We start from the raw sequence: 15,757 nt of genomic DNA, 5'->3' as shown, positions 1-15,757 counted from the left end.
GAATGATCAACTATGAATGTATATAACATCTTGAAAATAATATCAAGTTATTAAGGACATCATTATAGATACAGTTGCAAATTAAATCACTATTTAAGAGTACAATTAATGAAAAGCACCGAGTGTATAGTAAAGTGAAAAAACGCACAACATACATTTATATACATATACATATATATATATATATATATATATATATATATTATAAAAAAAATGTTTTAAACTTTCTTAAACTTATGTTTATAAATTACAGTACGTTATGACACGTTCATTTGCTAAAGTTGTCATCCATTCCTTGAATCAAAACAATATTAAATGAAAAGCATATGCGTTAATGTGCATTAATTTCTGTCGATAAATGAAAGCGCTTAATAAGGTGCCCTATGTTACCGACAACTCATTAAAAATAGATCATAGCAGCGCCACTTAATAAAAATCTAAACTAATAACTGTCAACTGTATCATGAAAGTCATGAAATAAAGATCAATTCGATAATGATATACACTTTCAAGTATTTTAATAACACGACTTTAAACAATAAAAATTAAACAATTGTATACATATTATATAGCAGTAAGTAGCGAATCGCATTATTTATAATAATAAAACGATAATAACTTTATTTGAACATCGAATTTAATGAAATAATTTTTTACGAAATTCTTTGTTCGAAGGATTTTGGTCAAAGTATACTACTGTATTATATATCATTTTTATTGTATATTTATCTTTATGCGGTACAATAAACTTTAAAACGTTCCCTCTTTACATATTATCGTTGGAAAATAAATTAATTTAAATCGTTGATGTAATATTATGAAATGAACGTATCGCAAGCAATAATTTACTTTTATCTATTTATCATAAATATTTTTAAAAGTTTTCTTTAGTAATTTGATACGTTTTCTTGCGTCAACGATCATTCTTCTAATGTATTTTTATCTTTTATTGTCTAAACATATTTTTAATAGTAAAGATTATGAACAATTGATAACAAGTAGTATACAGTGTTCTTTTTAAAATTGAATATCTATTAAATATATAATACTATGTTTACATTGCAATCTTAAATAGGCATAGATATTTTTTTTATTTTTACAATGATTTAATTATTATGCTTTAACATATTTTAATTAAATAATAATTAAAAGTTTAAATGTATATAATTTCCCTCAGATTATACATGCAACTTTTTAAACATGGCCTGGACACATTATCAATGTATTTTAGCTGTTCTCATGGTTGTTACTGGATCATTTAATACTCTTTCTGTAAAGTAAGTGTTTTATATATATATGATATATATGTGTAAATACTTATAATATATTCTTATATCAATAATTTCATTATATTATTCAATTGAAAGAAAAAAACAATACTTTGTAATAAATTTTATTTTTATTTAGATATGCAGATAAACAAGTCGTGCCTGGACAAGATGGAGTACCTCGTCATTTTAATCATCCTTTTATGCAATCTTTATTTATGTTCTTGGGTGAAATGTTATGTTTTCTCATTTTTAAAATTGCATATTGTTACTACAGTCGTAAAGATGTAAGTATTTTTTCTAAGAATTCTTTCTATTTTTAATTTCTAATCTAATCCAAATAATTATTATACAGGATGGTTCTGTAGATAATAATACTTTAACTAAAGGATCTCGCAACTTCAATCCATTCATCTTATTTATACCAGCTATGTGTGATATGTTAGCAACTTCTATTATGTATGTTGGTCTCAACATGACCTATGCCAGTAGTTTTCAAATGTTACGTGGTGCAGTTATAGTTTTTACTGGTATTCTTTCAATGGGCTTCCTTAATAGAAACTTAGGTGGAAGAGAATGGATAGGAATTGTATGTGTTTTAATAGGTTTAGCACTTGTTGGCATAAGTGATATAATGGTTATAAAAGATGAAGACGTTAGCCTGAACTCTATTTTAACTGGAGATTTATTAATAATTTGTGCACAGGTATGATCACATTTCTATATAATATCTGTAAGCATAGACTAAGAAACATTATTTTTTCTAGGTAATAACAGCAGTCCAAATGGTAATAGAAGAAAAATTTGTTGCTGGTCAAGATATTCCTGCTTTGCAAGCAGTTGGTTGGGAAGGTACTTTCATGAGAATACTTCAAATGAAAGAGTATAAATTTTGCAGACATTAAATAGTTTTTATAACATATTTCTTTTTTCTCAATATATATGTTTAATTCATATATTTTGAAGTTATAACAAACAAGCTATGCACTTTTATATATTTTTAATATATGTTATATTATATGTATTTTTTTAATATATATCTTTAAGCTATATATTTTTAAGTTATAGTAAACAAGCTATGCACTTTTTTTCTAGGTATTTTTGGATTTATTGGCATATGTCTAGTTATGATCCCCCTTAATTTTATTTATGCATCACCACCGTTTGCGGATAATTCACGGGGTACTCTTGAAGCTACTGCAGATGCTTTAGTACAAATTGGAAACAGTGGCAGATTACTAATGGCAATAGTTGGTTAGTAAAGTTTATAGTTTACTACTACTAGATTAGATGAGAATAAATTATTATAATGTATTATTCCATTTTTTCTATTTCTTTTATATAGGAATAGCATTCAGTATAGCATTCTTTAATTTTGCTGGTATTAGCGTCACAAAGGAAATCAGTGCTACAACAAGAATGATTTTAGATAGTATACGAACGATTGTTATATGGGCTTTTTCATTACAATTTAAATGGCAAGATTTTCATTATCTCCAGGTAATTAAATTATTCTAAAGTAAATAATATTTAAAAGAATCTTTCTGATTTTAACGATATACATTTATTAAATATTGACAATCATCATAATTTTCAATATTACTTTATAAAATTCACCATATAAATTTTAAATGAAATATATTTCTAGGTCATTGGCTTCGCAATTCTTTTAATTGGAATGTTTTGCTATAATAACGTATTAATTCCACAATTAGTACAAAAATGTCAGTGCCATTTAATAAGAAAGAGACGTGCTAATGATGAGGAACGTATTGTCAATATTGCTGCAGATGATGTTCAAGAAAGTATATAAAAAGTAAAAGTAAAGCTTGTTGTAATAAGCATAATGGTTATTAAAATCATTATATATGGGATAATCGATAACGATTTAAAAAAAAAAAAAGAAAAAAAAAGCAGTCAGATCTGTGATCTTATATACAAACACATTACTTATACTTATTTTATGACAAAAAAGCTATGATATATTTTTCATATCTTCATCTTTGTCATTATACTATAATATAATAAATAATGTGTAGAGATTTATTGTTAGTATTATTTAACTATATTAACTTTTTTTACTCTATCATATGTATATATATTTCCTTTTCTTTTTAAATATATATATAAATAGATATTTTATATATATATATATTTAAAATATCTAGAAAATATGATACATATATTCATTTAGTTGTTTCATTTTATTATTAATACTTTACTAATGCACACACACACACACACACACATATATTACAAAAATAAAAAATACACTATATAAATAGATTCTTTTTTAATTGACAATCTATGACTGGTAGTGACATTAAGTCTGGATATATGCAATTGTATATGAATCTCTCAAATGAATTATGTTACGTGTAAATTTTTATCAAATTGTAAAGGAATGTATTTTATTATTATGAAAACTCATAATAATGAAAAATATAAAAAGTACAAAATTTATAACATTGTGCAAACTTATTATTTACCGTTTTGTGGATCGAAAAAAATATGATCTCATTAAATATTAATGCTTGTAACTGTATACCAGACTTTAGTAATAGTCGGATCAATTTTCTTGGAAAGTTATATTATATATCGACTTTTGTAAAAGAACATTCTCTTCCAATGCTTTATTACAATCGATTAACCGTTAGAATTCTATAAGTCATTGAAAAAATCTTGTTAAAAAGTGCCAAAGAACATAATCGCGTTTACTTCAATGCTTGTCGATAATTCCCAAGCGGATGCAACGCGTTTATTTCAATGCACATCGATAAATATCAAACAGCGTGATTGTAGCGAGCATTGTCGTTTATCTATTTATTTAAAACAGTTTGGATAATTTCATTGAATATGTTACATAGAACATTATTGCGGATCGTTACGAGTTTATAAAAATATTAATGTTTTATGATTTACAACTATCACTACAGTTTTCTTTTTTATTGGTAATAGAAAAAATAATTTCGGTGTGAATTAATTTAATTATTTTAATGATTTATTATTATTACGTATTCTTCAAAAAATATAGTAGCTTCGAAAAGGAAAGTAAAAAGTATAACAAATGAATTAAGATATTCAAGCTGCAAAGTGATGATGGTGATATCTATTATCAAAAAAGAAAAAACGAATATTTCTGAATGTGGTGATTCTGAACATTCTCAAGTGTTTAGTTCGAAAATTTCTTTGATATTTACTAAAACTGTTAGCGATGAAATACACGACCAATTTGATTCTTTTCATTTTAATAAAAAATCAGGACCACAATGCTGTTTCTCTTTTGAAATTAAACTTATCGAGTATTTCAATCAGTTTTTCTGATTTCTCCCTTTGACATTGATGGTGAGGAAACGAATAGATATGTGAATGAAGTATTGCAATCACCTCGAATGAGCCGAAAATCTAGAATGAAAATATGAAAATCAGTTACCGTACTTGGTAAAAGGCTTTTGTAGCGGTTTTGCTCAAAATGGAAATAACTAGAAAACCATCAATATTTTCTTATTGGATTGAAAATTTTCGGAGTATATCTTGGTTTCGTAAAATGTTTTCACGGAATAGATTTCAATTAATATTAAAATACTTCTATTTGGTTTATAACAAGAAATGTTTTTCATCAGCATATATAAAATATAATCCCATAGAGTATTTCAATTGTATTACATGTCGCATAATGTATTATTAACTAACGAATTCTTAGTAGAATTGCATTTTATAATATCAAATAAAAATATAACAAGAACTAAAAATAAGCATGACAAAGAAAATCGAACAACAAAGCCATTATTATTCATTCGTATAAAAATTTCATGAGTGTAGTTAACGAATCTGAAAAACTGTTATATACATATCTTTATGAGAGACAAACTTTAAAATATTAGAAGAAATCATCTTCTAATATTTTGATCTTCAATATATTGATCCGAATATTTTAAAATTCACATCTCATTTATATGGAAATTGTAAAAATAAAAGCTATGTCACGAATTGAATTCACATCAGATATTATTTTTAAAATAAAATAGAAGTGAATGTGAGAAAAGAAAAATCAACTTTATAATAACGAAACGCAAACATTTGGCTTAATCAAATTAACAAGACGTAATTTGAAAACTGCGTAGTTTGCAGCAATGAAACTAATGGTATCAAATGATCGAATTTAATTTGTACACAATGCTAAAAAGAAATTCATCCAGTATACTTTCAGAAATATGTATGTTACAATATGTAGTTAAATAAATATTTTAATAAAAAAATTTATTTACTACAAAAATACTTATAATTTATATATAAAAATACTTATATTTTATATATAAATTAAAAAATATAATTTATATATAAAATACTATTATTTAAATAAATTTCATTATTTATTTAAATAATAAGTAAATAATATTGATAAAGAAAAATTATTATTGATAAATGAATTTATAAAATAAATAAATAATAAATTTAATAAAATTATCAAATAAATTTATTAATTTAGATATTTTTATCTATTTATAATAGTTAAGTTAATATATTGAATATAATATAAATATGAAAATATAAATATATTTCTATTTTTTGAATTGTGGAGTGTGTCTGTCTGCCTGCTATGTGTGTGTGCGCGCATGTGTTGCAGTTTTCTTTTTAGATTTAACAAAATATTGAAGAAATGCTGCTTTACACATTTTTACTAAATAAAAGTGTTTGCAAATAAAATAAATAAAGACAACATTGTTTATATGCTGTACAGTTTTTACTTAATTGAAAAAAAGTGATATACGCAATTATGAGAGCGAATTTTAATATGTCTAACACCAAACGATTCAATAGAATCCGAATGTATCGTGTATTATATAACGTGGACAAATTTTTTGTTATTTTTGAAAATGAAATGTAAACAGGGTGATCGCATTGCGTGACTATGTTCAAGGAAAACAAAAAAAATCAATACATTTTTACAGCTCGACATATTTACATAGATCATTATAAGGTTATTTTTTTCGAAAATCTAACAAAACAATAGAAGTATTAAAAATAAAAATAGTAAAATAATTTGGCATTCTTCTATTTGTTGTTCAGATCTATTATAAAAATTAACAAAAGAAAAACTATATTATTAGTTATATTATTTTATTATCTTCTTTTTTTAATCTTTGCATACAAAAATAAATTTATTTTATCTACTTATTTATCTTAACTTATGACTATCATTACATGTATATAAATTGGTAAAAAAATATAAATTGGTAATAAAAATTTTGTTAAATTCTTTATCGGTAAAAAAACCATACCTATCACTTTTATTTATATTATTATACATATAAATATATGCATGCGTAAGTGTAGAATGCTGGCAAAAATATCTCATATTATTTTATCATATATATATATATATATATATATACACACACATATGTGATGAGTTTTTATAATATAACTTCATGCTTTAATCTTTAAAAAATATATATAAGAAAGAAAAAGAATAATTCAAATGGTGACAAAAATAAAAGAATAATTTTAGTAAATTGAATAAAGTAATCTATGCGTAACTCTATGATAAACAAGAAACATATATATGTACATATGTTTTTTGTAATATATATATATATATATATATATATATATACATATACATATACATATACATATACATATACATACATTAAATAAATATATACTAAACTAATATACTTAGTATATATGAATTAAAAAATAATTGTTTTTCTTTTGAAACCAAAAAAATAAAATATTATTGGGGTATCGTGTTGTATCACGTTTCAGTTATACGCGTTATATGCGATATGCGTATAAGGTGTATTTAAGAAGTAATGATCTCAAAAATCAGAAATCGGCAACATTGCATAAACACTGTGACACTACTGAGCATACATATATCTCTACCATTAGTATCAATTTCAACTCAGTTGAATTAACGTGAGCAATTTCGCAACGAATTTGACAAAAATATGTTTTATTGATGCCTTACGGAAATGGAACAGCGACAATGCATATTATTTCCTCTCACACTATACTCTGTAAATGAATTTTTGGCCAACAAAGATATTCCGGTAATTCCATAGCCTTTAAATTTTTCTACTTTGTGTTTATGTGTTATCTTTTTCACAAAAATTAAAAGCCATTTCTCAAGAGATGTCATTTTGGAACTATGAACGTAAATGTTATAACCGATTGAAAGCAGTTCCAGTAAAAGAATTCCAGCACTGTTTCTAGAAATGGGAGCAATGCCTTAGATGGTGCATAGTTTGTCGAAGTAACTATTTTAAAAACGATAATGTATATTTTTCATTAAGTGATCTATAAATATTTTTACAGAACCGATCCCATTAATTTTTACACACATATTGTATATATGTTATACGTATACTGTATGTTCTTATATAAATAATAGAAATGAAGATTCGAAATTACAAATAATATAAAAGATTCTCCATGTCAACGTTTGGTTCTTGATATATATATACACCTACTAAATATGCAAGCTTATGTGCATATTGACAAGGAGCTGGTACTCTCATAATACCGGTCCAGTTGTAATACATATGGGTGAGCTTGTATGTGAGTTGTTGAATCATTTCGATATTGAGATCAAGAGTATCGTAAATTATAATATACAATGTTGGCGTAATAGTACCATGTTGAACGTGTTGGGATACGATAAAAAAATCACGTTTTACTGGACTAGTAATCACACTATCCACAACTGTACCACATGGCGGATTATTATCGTTATAAAAAATTCGAGTATTCGCCCGTTTAGTAATGATTATAAAAGTCATCTTTATTGGCATGTCTTTATATATTTCATCAAGTTTCTCCTTTATTTTTTTTACCTCGTGATTATAAACTAATTCTAGTTGATCCTCGCCAATACCATTGCGATAGATTATAATATATTCAGGATATCTATTGCCATTATTATCTCGATATGCTGATATAAACTTACAAATATGACTAGCTATATCGTTGGATAATTCCTCATCTTTTTTATGTTTACTTACAGCACTAATATATCTGCTTAAGTTACTATCTAAAGAAGCAACTGTAGCACCTGTAAAAATATTCTCTTTTTTGTTTTGTTTTTTTTTTTTTAATACATAAAATCACCGTTCATAGAACATAACATATTTCATATATTTATTGTAAAATACTTACTAAAATCACAATCTTTCCTACGTTTATCATGACAAACATCAAAACCAATCACCATTAATCCCTTAAGTGGTATATTGACATACCACGGAGCTCCACCAAGTTTACAATTTATTTGAATAGCTATTTTCTTAGCTATAAATGACAACAATTTTGCTTTCCTCTTCTTCATAATAATCATCTGTGATGGGACTGGCCGGTCAATGCAACATTTCTTTTTTAGAACAGTATAGTTATTATAAGAAATCTTCGAATCAACACAAACAACTAATTGTAAAGCAGTTGCCTTTGCGACATTCTCTATCTCCATATTAAGATCTATTTTTGTCTTAAAATAAGAAGTATTTGGATATGATATTTCAAATCTTATTTTTTTTGCTTCAAATTTAAGAATTTCCAAGAATTCCTGTCAAATCAAAATTTAATCAACCGGTTGACTTCTGAAGTCTAAATTCCCAATGAAAATATAATACCTGCCACTTATCTCTACATTCAGTCTCACAAAGTACCATCCATTTATCCAATTTTATAGTAGAAACTAAAGAATTAATGTTCCAATTTCCTTGTTTTCCTGCATATGTATTATCATTATCATGAAAACATATCTGTTTCATAGGTAATTTACGTCCTTGTATTTCAACCAATTTATTTTCTAATTGTAAGCTCCATTGCTTTAATTCGTTTAGAGCTTCTGATTTATCATGAAGCTTTTTATTAAATGTCATTAATTTTTTAATTCTCTTGTCAGGAACAATTTGTGTATGTAAAGATAATGCTCTCATCATACTAAAGTTTTTTTGCATACTATCCGTCAAACCTATGCACACATGTACATAAAATTTTCCAATAATATTTATTAATACATATATTTTCATAAACTTTCTCGATATCAAATATACTCACCTGTTGCACGACACAATTCAGAAATTAAATAAACTAAGTTTTCCCTTTGACCTGATACATTACGTGTTCTTTGTTTTCTTTCTGCAAGGAGCATAGGTTGTTTTCTTTTTTTTAAAGTTATATTATATCTATTCTGATAGTAATCCTTAAATCTTATGGATTCTCCCGTTTTTGATAGTATAAATGTATCCATTGGAGTTAGTGTGAAATCAATGTCCCTGATCCGATACATATTGTTGTTGTAATCAGTAAGTACAATACATCCTATGACTTCTTCACAAAACATCTATAAACGTACATTTAGTTATTACCATTTATTAGTATTTTAAAGATACTAAAAGTCATTTGTTACATTACTTGTTGAATTTTTGTTTTACTGTCCGACTTTTTTCTTTTACAATTATTCCAAATGTCTAAAAGTGTATCCAAACGCATAATTTTATGAGCTACATCCACGCACATAAAAATGTTTTCTTTATGTTGTCTAATAGATGTGAAGATACCTGACAACACTTCCAATTTATAGTGATCAATTCGTTTCTGTTATTAAAAAATATATGATATCGTAAATACATAAATACGTAAAAATAGATATGTATGTATTGTATTATTTAAATCCATAGGAATTTATATATAAATATATTTTTACATACACACATACATACATATTGTACTTTTATCTTTATCGTAGTACCTTTTATTACTATTGCAGTACTTTATATATATAGAACCAGGAAACTACATTATGGGTCTGATTAATTGAGCAGGAACTAGACTCGCAGAATTGGCTCAAGTAAATAAATAAAAATATTTGATAATCTTACAAGATTATCAATTTTTTGCTCTGCTATACATAGAATAGAAAGAGAGATGCTAAGAAACATGACGATTAAGACACAAAGAGAGTAAAATAATATCAAGACTATTTATGCTTTTAAACAGGACAGTCTGAGGACAATTGACAAATGCCAGGTATTGACAGTAAAGTGAGTTAAATTTAGTTATTTTCGAGTATTTTAAATTATGTTGTTTTTTTTTTTTCTTTTATTACCTATAAGTTTTTAAGCACTTAAACATAACTTAAAAAAAGAAAACAATTACTTTACATTCTTAGTAATTGTTATGTCCAATTAATCCCACATATACATGCATATAAGAACGTATCACGCTTCGACAAATTATAATTTACGGCAATTATTAATAATCATTTATCAGTAATTTAGCTATTTACTCACATTATCTTTTGGGTCATAATAATTACGACGAACCAGTTGTAGCTTTAAATGTTCTATGCATTTCCTCATTATTATGTTGAAAAATTGCAGATAATGTCGATCCCTTGTATCCACTATTCCAATATATCTTATACTTGCTGTAACATCTTCATCATCAGATGTTTTTTTTGTTGGGAGAGTCATATTCTGAAAGTCAATATTTTGTTCTTATTGCAGATAGATATTTCATATGTTTATTTTAATACCCCAATATTAGTAAATGTTAATACTTACAGGTAAACGTTCATGTAAATATAGTACATAACCATCATAAATAAATATGTTAAATGATTCTTTATAAAGTTTAATTAAACCTTTACGCATATAAACACGATTTTCTGGTGGAGTAAATTCAACATTATATAGATAAAGAGTCCAGTTTAGAGGAGATAGTACCTTGAAATAATTTGCCAGAAGTGTAATTTCTTTACCTACAAATTAAAAACATTTTCTTTCATAAAATATAATTGAGAGTTTAAATAATAATTGGATAGATCAAAATTGTTATCATTGAAATCAATCGTATAGAGGGCAAAAGTTATATTACACGATATAAAAGAAAAAGAAAGGAGGAAAAAAAATAAAAAAAAAAGGAAACAAAAAGAAAATAAAAACATGAAATATTATAGGATACAACAATGAGAGCAAAGCGGAAAGAAAAAAAGCGATCGTATCAAGGACAAACACGAACATGTTTCAAAAGCTATTATCTTTTCTCTATATCTTTTTTTATCCGTTTTTTTAAACAAAACCTGATCGTTTTTCACCAGATTGTTTCAATGCTGACTAATTTAATTTTTCTCATTGAAGATCTCCTAATCTCGTTTAAAGCTATCGCATAAAGACGTGTTATAGAAAAAGAAATAAAATTATCAAATTGTGTCTTAGCTAATTGTAAGATTTCATAGAATTAAGTAATTTATTTCAATGTTCCTATTTGTTCTTTATTTTACACATCAATAAAGTCAAAAACGTTATAAGATGAATGCGTGTGTGGGAAGGAGGAATGGGTGGATGGATGTAAGTGTATGTGTTTAAAAGAAAGAAAACGTTCGAGGATACGTCCAGAAAAAGCATACGTATAAATATCTATAAACGATTTACAAAACAAATAGGAAAGGTCGACGATATGCCGAATTAAACAAAAACAAAAGTGTTGTGTCAACAAAAAAATGCTTGAACAGTTACGAGCCGTTTGACAAATTTAAAAAATTAACGTTTTCTTTATCACGGATCTTTTATTCTGCTTTTCCACTGCTTGTCTTAAACTAGCAGATATTATATCCAGATAAAAGATACAAATATGAATTGTTACAATATATATATATATATATATATATATATATATATATATCATTTATTTTAATTATAAAAAGCAAAACTTACCAGTTTTTGGAAAACTTACAAGTATTGTCGAATTTACAAGTCTCTTTTTCTGTTCCTATTCTACTTCGCTTTGTCAGTCGTGTATAAGGAGGAGAATCCTTATCAATCTTCACTAATAAAAATAAATATTTGTATATAAATATTTTTAATACGCATTCACGCGCATCTTTTAAATAAATAAGGCATTACTTTGAACATTGGATTGATAATTACCTTTTGTAGAATAGTCCTTTACTTCTTCAAATCCTCGTTTTAAACTCTATGACATTCGATATTCTAAATTATTTATAATATTGTTCCTATTTAACAGTAACATATATTATATAAATTTTTTATCGTTAACTTTTAATAACTCTTTCTTAAACCAATATACTTAGTCTTATATATATAGATAAATAAATAGATAAACATTATTAATACATATTATTCCATAGTAAAATAAGATTAAAGAAATGACATAAGATACGCAAAACAATATTCAGTTAAATAAATGTGGAATTATGATATACTATATGAAATTTATGATTATTGATGTACAGGATATGTTCATTGCTATTGTTACTGAATTCTATAAGAATTTAGTTTATAATATTCAAAAGAATAAATAATATTTATATTTTTCATAAAAGATGAATTAATAGATATATTTTATATCGTACTTGTTAAATAAATTTTAATTATCACTAACTCAAGCACAACATATATGCACATATTGCGTGCGCGTTTGTATATGTATGGAAATAAAACGAATATACGAAAAACCATAAATATATAATAAGTTTCATAGTAATTATATAAAATACTTATTTAATTTAATTTTTTAATATTCGTTATTATTTTTACTTACTTGACTTCGTCGTACAGGTCTCTCTCGTTCAGACTGTTGTAATCTACTTAACGATGATCCACGCCGCAGCATTCTAGATCTCGATGGCCGCGGTGTAAGGTAATATCTTTCAGGCTGCGATGGTCCAGGCTGCGATGGATCAGACTCGTATGTTACAATCAATGATGATTCATGCTGCGATGGTCCAGCCTGCTGTATGTTAGATTGTAACGTTTCAGACGGATCTATCTCAGATCCCGACGGTAGAGTATGCCATTTAGATTGCGACGATTCAGACTGTGACGTTTCAGTCTGAATCGTTCGAAGTGTTCTAGACCGCCGTGGTGTACCTTGCCATGGTACAGGTGTCTGGTATGGTGTACTCCGTGAAGATTGACCTTGACTTCGTCTATAAAAACGACGTGGTGTTCTAGGTGCTTTCATAGGTGAAGTTTCTTCTTGTTTTCGATCACCATTTTTATCTTTTTCCATCTTATATACTATCAATTCGTATACTTAAATTAAATCCTGTTAAATCCTGTTCAATTTTAAATCCTGAAATATTTAAATTATAGATTAAAAGTAGAATTTTAAATATTAAAAATATATATTAATGTCTTTAACGATTAAAATTTTTATTTTGACACATACACGTTTTATATTTGAATATATAATAATATTTATAAACCTTTTAATCAAATTAAAGTATTGTATTCGATTTTAAGAAATCTAATTGGGATCAAAATTTCTATAGAAAATTTCTTGTATATGCTTTTCTGTTATATGTGAACAAAAATATCAATAAACACATGAATATAGTGTATAATATTGTTTAATCTATTAAAAATATATTTGCTGTAAATGATGGACCGCAAAATACAAATTATGAGAATTTGTTTAAAAAAAACAAAAATAGGAAAGATCGTATTAAACGGATATTCTTTGTTCAATACATATAACAAGTGAACGATTAATTCTACTACTTTTATTTGTAAAAGTTGTTGATATATAATGTTTAAGAATAATTAAATAAAAGGAAATACAGAATATAATATAGACAAAACGAAAGTTTCAAAAGATAGACTCATTTAAAAAGTATTGTCTGACATGAAAGTATTATCTGATAAATGATCAAGTTAACGTCTCACCTCTTTGGTGTTTCTTCGCTTAATGAATACTTATAAGTAATTGAAATTTTTCTTTTTATGCCGGTTCTTTAAATCAAGCAAATGCGCAAGCTTCCTTCAGCTATGCGCTCCATCTAGGGATCATCTTTGTAAACCAGATATCTACTTATCAACTGAACTGCGATAATTTCGATATTTCGGACTAAAACCAATATGAAACTTATCGATTAAGGCTATTTACCATCTTTCGCTCGTAGCTTACATGATTTCAGCAACAAATATTGACAAAATATAAATTACAAACGCAATAGGAAAACATGATCCTCATTATACCCCTATCCATAAAATTACTCCTTTCACGCATCATAACAATTGGGTTAATGTAGGTTATAGCGTGTAGATATAGTAGACTGAATTGATATTTTTCAATATCTCTATATCCTTCTTTGACATAGCGAGTTTCTTGCAATGATCCTTGCTATATATACTTAGCCACGTTGTGCATTTATTTTACAATATAAATGTATAAAAAATAATAAATATAATTGATATATATAATAATTAGTATATAAATTTGCGGCAAGAAACAAGATTTAGTTAAAAATTTTATAAAAAATAATAATTAGCGAATATTTATATATTAAATATTATTTTATATAATATAAATAGATATGTATTTTTTGTCTACTTCTTCATCTTATTATTATTTTTATTATTATATTATATGTTATTATAGTAATAGTAAAATTGTAATAATATAATACAGGGAAAACAACAAAAAAATAACGTTGAGAGTTCTACTTCAAAAAAAAAGTATGGAGACAAATTCGTGTTTTGATTTTTATAAAAATAATATATAATATATAAATATATACCCACTATTTATTACTTTTGATAAAATAATTTACAAAATATTATGATAATCTGTAAAATAGTATGATTGCTTTGCAATCGAATAAGTTGTTTTAAAAATAAAATAAAATCGGGAATTACAGTCAGTTTTTTCTTTAAGAAATTATTTTCGAATCTGATTTATTTATTTATTGTAATTATTTATTTTATTATTACTTGATTATTATTTATTTATTTATTTTAGATCCCATCTGAAGATTTATTTATATAATTAGCATGATTACAGTATAAAATGTAAATACTTTAATATTTAGTTAGAATTGGAAAGAAAAGATTTTTATAACGCATTGAATTATGTAATTATTCGTCAAATAGTAATTGCATTATATAATTTAGATTTAGATTTAGATTTCGACAAATCGCAAACAGTACTAGTCTAAGTCTCGTCACATGAATATTGCAACTTTTAGAGATTCATGGGCTGACGATAAATCTTCCTTAAAATCCAAATTCCAAGGTGACATTTCATTTCGTAAGAATTCAGATTCCATATGCTATCTGCAGAAAAATCAGTTTTGTTTTATCAATAACAGGACCGTCGCAACATCGGAAGTTTCACTCTAACGCTATTGAGCACGTCGTATTTTTAAAATTTAGAAAATTAAAACAGGATCTACGATTGGATTTAATCGTGCTCGCGAATATTCACACCTGCGCCTACCGACGCGCATACGAATATTCTTTCTATGCTACGTGTATGAAAGAAAGGAGATATTCTCTTTCTTTCTTTTTCTCTCTCTCTCTCTGCATATAATGCGAAAAGATTTCAAAACTCCTAGTATAACATGTAAAAATCTATATTTCCGATAATAAAACGAAATTTCAACGATAAATCGATCCTTCGATAGTCAATCTTAGAAAATAAGAATAAGAAAAGAAAAAAAAAAAAAAAATTCGTAA

General features: G+C 25.8%; 2 protein-coding genes across 2 annotated transcripts; one reads left to right on the top strand and one right to left on the bottom strand.

The window, feature by feature from the left end:
* The first annotated feature begins 267 nt into the window (after positions 1–267).
* LOC122634609 (solute carrier family 35 member F6) lies at positions 268–3,314 on the top strand. Its single transcript, XM_043823709.1, has 8 exons — positions 268–574; positions 1,178–1,277; positions 1,408–1,555; positions 1,624–1,974; positions 2,036–2,120; positions 2,364–2,522; positions 2,614–2,768; positions 2,917–3,314. Exons 2-8 carry the CDS (start codon positions 1,201–1,203, stop codon positions 3,079–3,081), a joined length of 1,140 nt encoding a protein of 379 aa, XP_043679644.1. The 5' UTR covers positions 268–574; positions 1,178–1,200; the 3' UTR covers positions 3,082–3,314.
* Positions 3,315–6,964: 3,650 nt separating this feature from the next.
* LOC122634706 (piwi-like protein Siwi) lies at positions 6,965–11,105 on the bottom strand. Its single transcript, XM_043823912.1, has 7 exons — positions 10,841–11,105; positions 10,568–10,753; positions 9,690–9,872; positions 9,333–9,618; positions 8,903–9,246; positions 8,433–8,835; positions 6,965–8,328 (listed from the first exon to the last, which is right to left on the bottom strand). Exons 1-7 carry the CDS (start codon positions 10,928–10,930, stop codon positions 7,685–7,687), a joined length of 2,136 nt encoding a protein of 711 aa, XP_043679847.1. The 5' UTR covers positions 10,931–11,105; the 3' UTR covers positions 6,965–7,684.
* Between the last annotated feature and the right edge of the window lie 4,652 nt (positions 11,106–15,757).

Source organism: Vespula pensylvanica, chromosome 15, assembly GCF_014466175.1.
Source record: "Vespula pensylvanica isolate Volc-1 chromosome 15, ASM1446617v1, whole genome shotgun sequence".
NCBI lineage: Eukaryota > Metazoa > Arthropoda > Insecta > Hymenoptera > Vespidae > Vespula > Vespula pensylvanica.
The sequence above is the reverse complement of the archived record's forward strand: the minus strand, read 5'-3'. Positions and strand labels throughout refer to the sequence as shown.

What these genes read in the sequence shown, in the direction of transcription:
- LOC122634609 (XM_043823709.1), top strand. Translation starts at nt 1,201, where the DNA reads ATGGCCTGGACACATTATCAATGTATTTTAGCTGTTCTCATGGTTGTT. An exon ending in TTTAATACTCTTTCTGTAAA is followed by an intron (nt 1,278 to 1,407) that starts GTAAGTGTTTTA and finishes ATTTTTATTTAG; the next exon opens with ATATGCAGATAAACAAGTCG. An exon ending in GTTACTACAGTCGTAAAGAT is followed by an intron (nt 1,556 to 1,623) that starts GTAAGTATTTTT and finishes ATTATTATACAG; the next exon opens with GATGGTTCTGTAGATAATAA.
- LOC122634706 (XM_043823912.1), bottom strand. Translation starts at nt 10,930, where the DNA reads ATGCGTAAAGGTTTAATTAAACTTTATAAAGAATCATTTAACATATTT. An exon ending in GTAAAACAAAAATTCAACAA is followed by an intron (nt 9,619 to 9,689) that starts GTAATGTAACAA and finishes GTACGTTTATAG; the next exon opens with ATGTTTTGTGAAGAAGTCAT. An exon ending in AATGTAGAGATAAGTGGCAG is followed by an intron (nt 8,836 to 8,902) that starts GTATTATATTTT and finishes TTGATTTGACAG; the next exon opens with GAATTCTTGGAAATTCTTAA.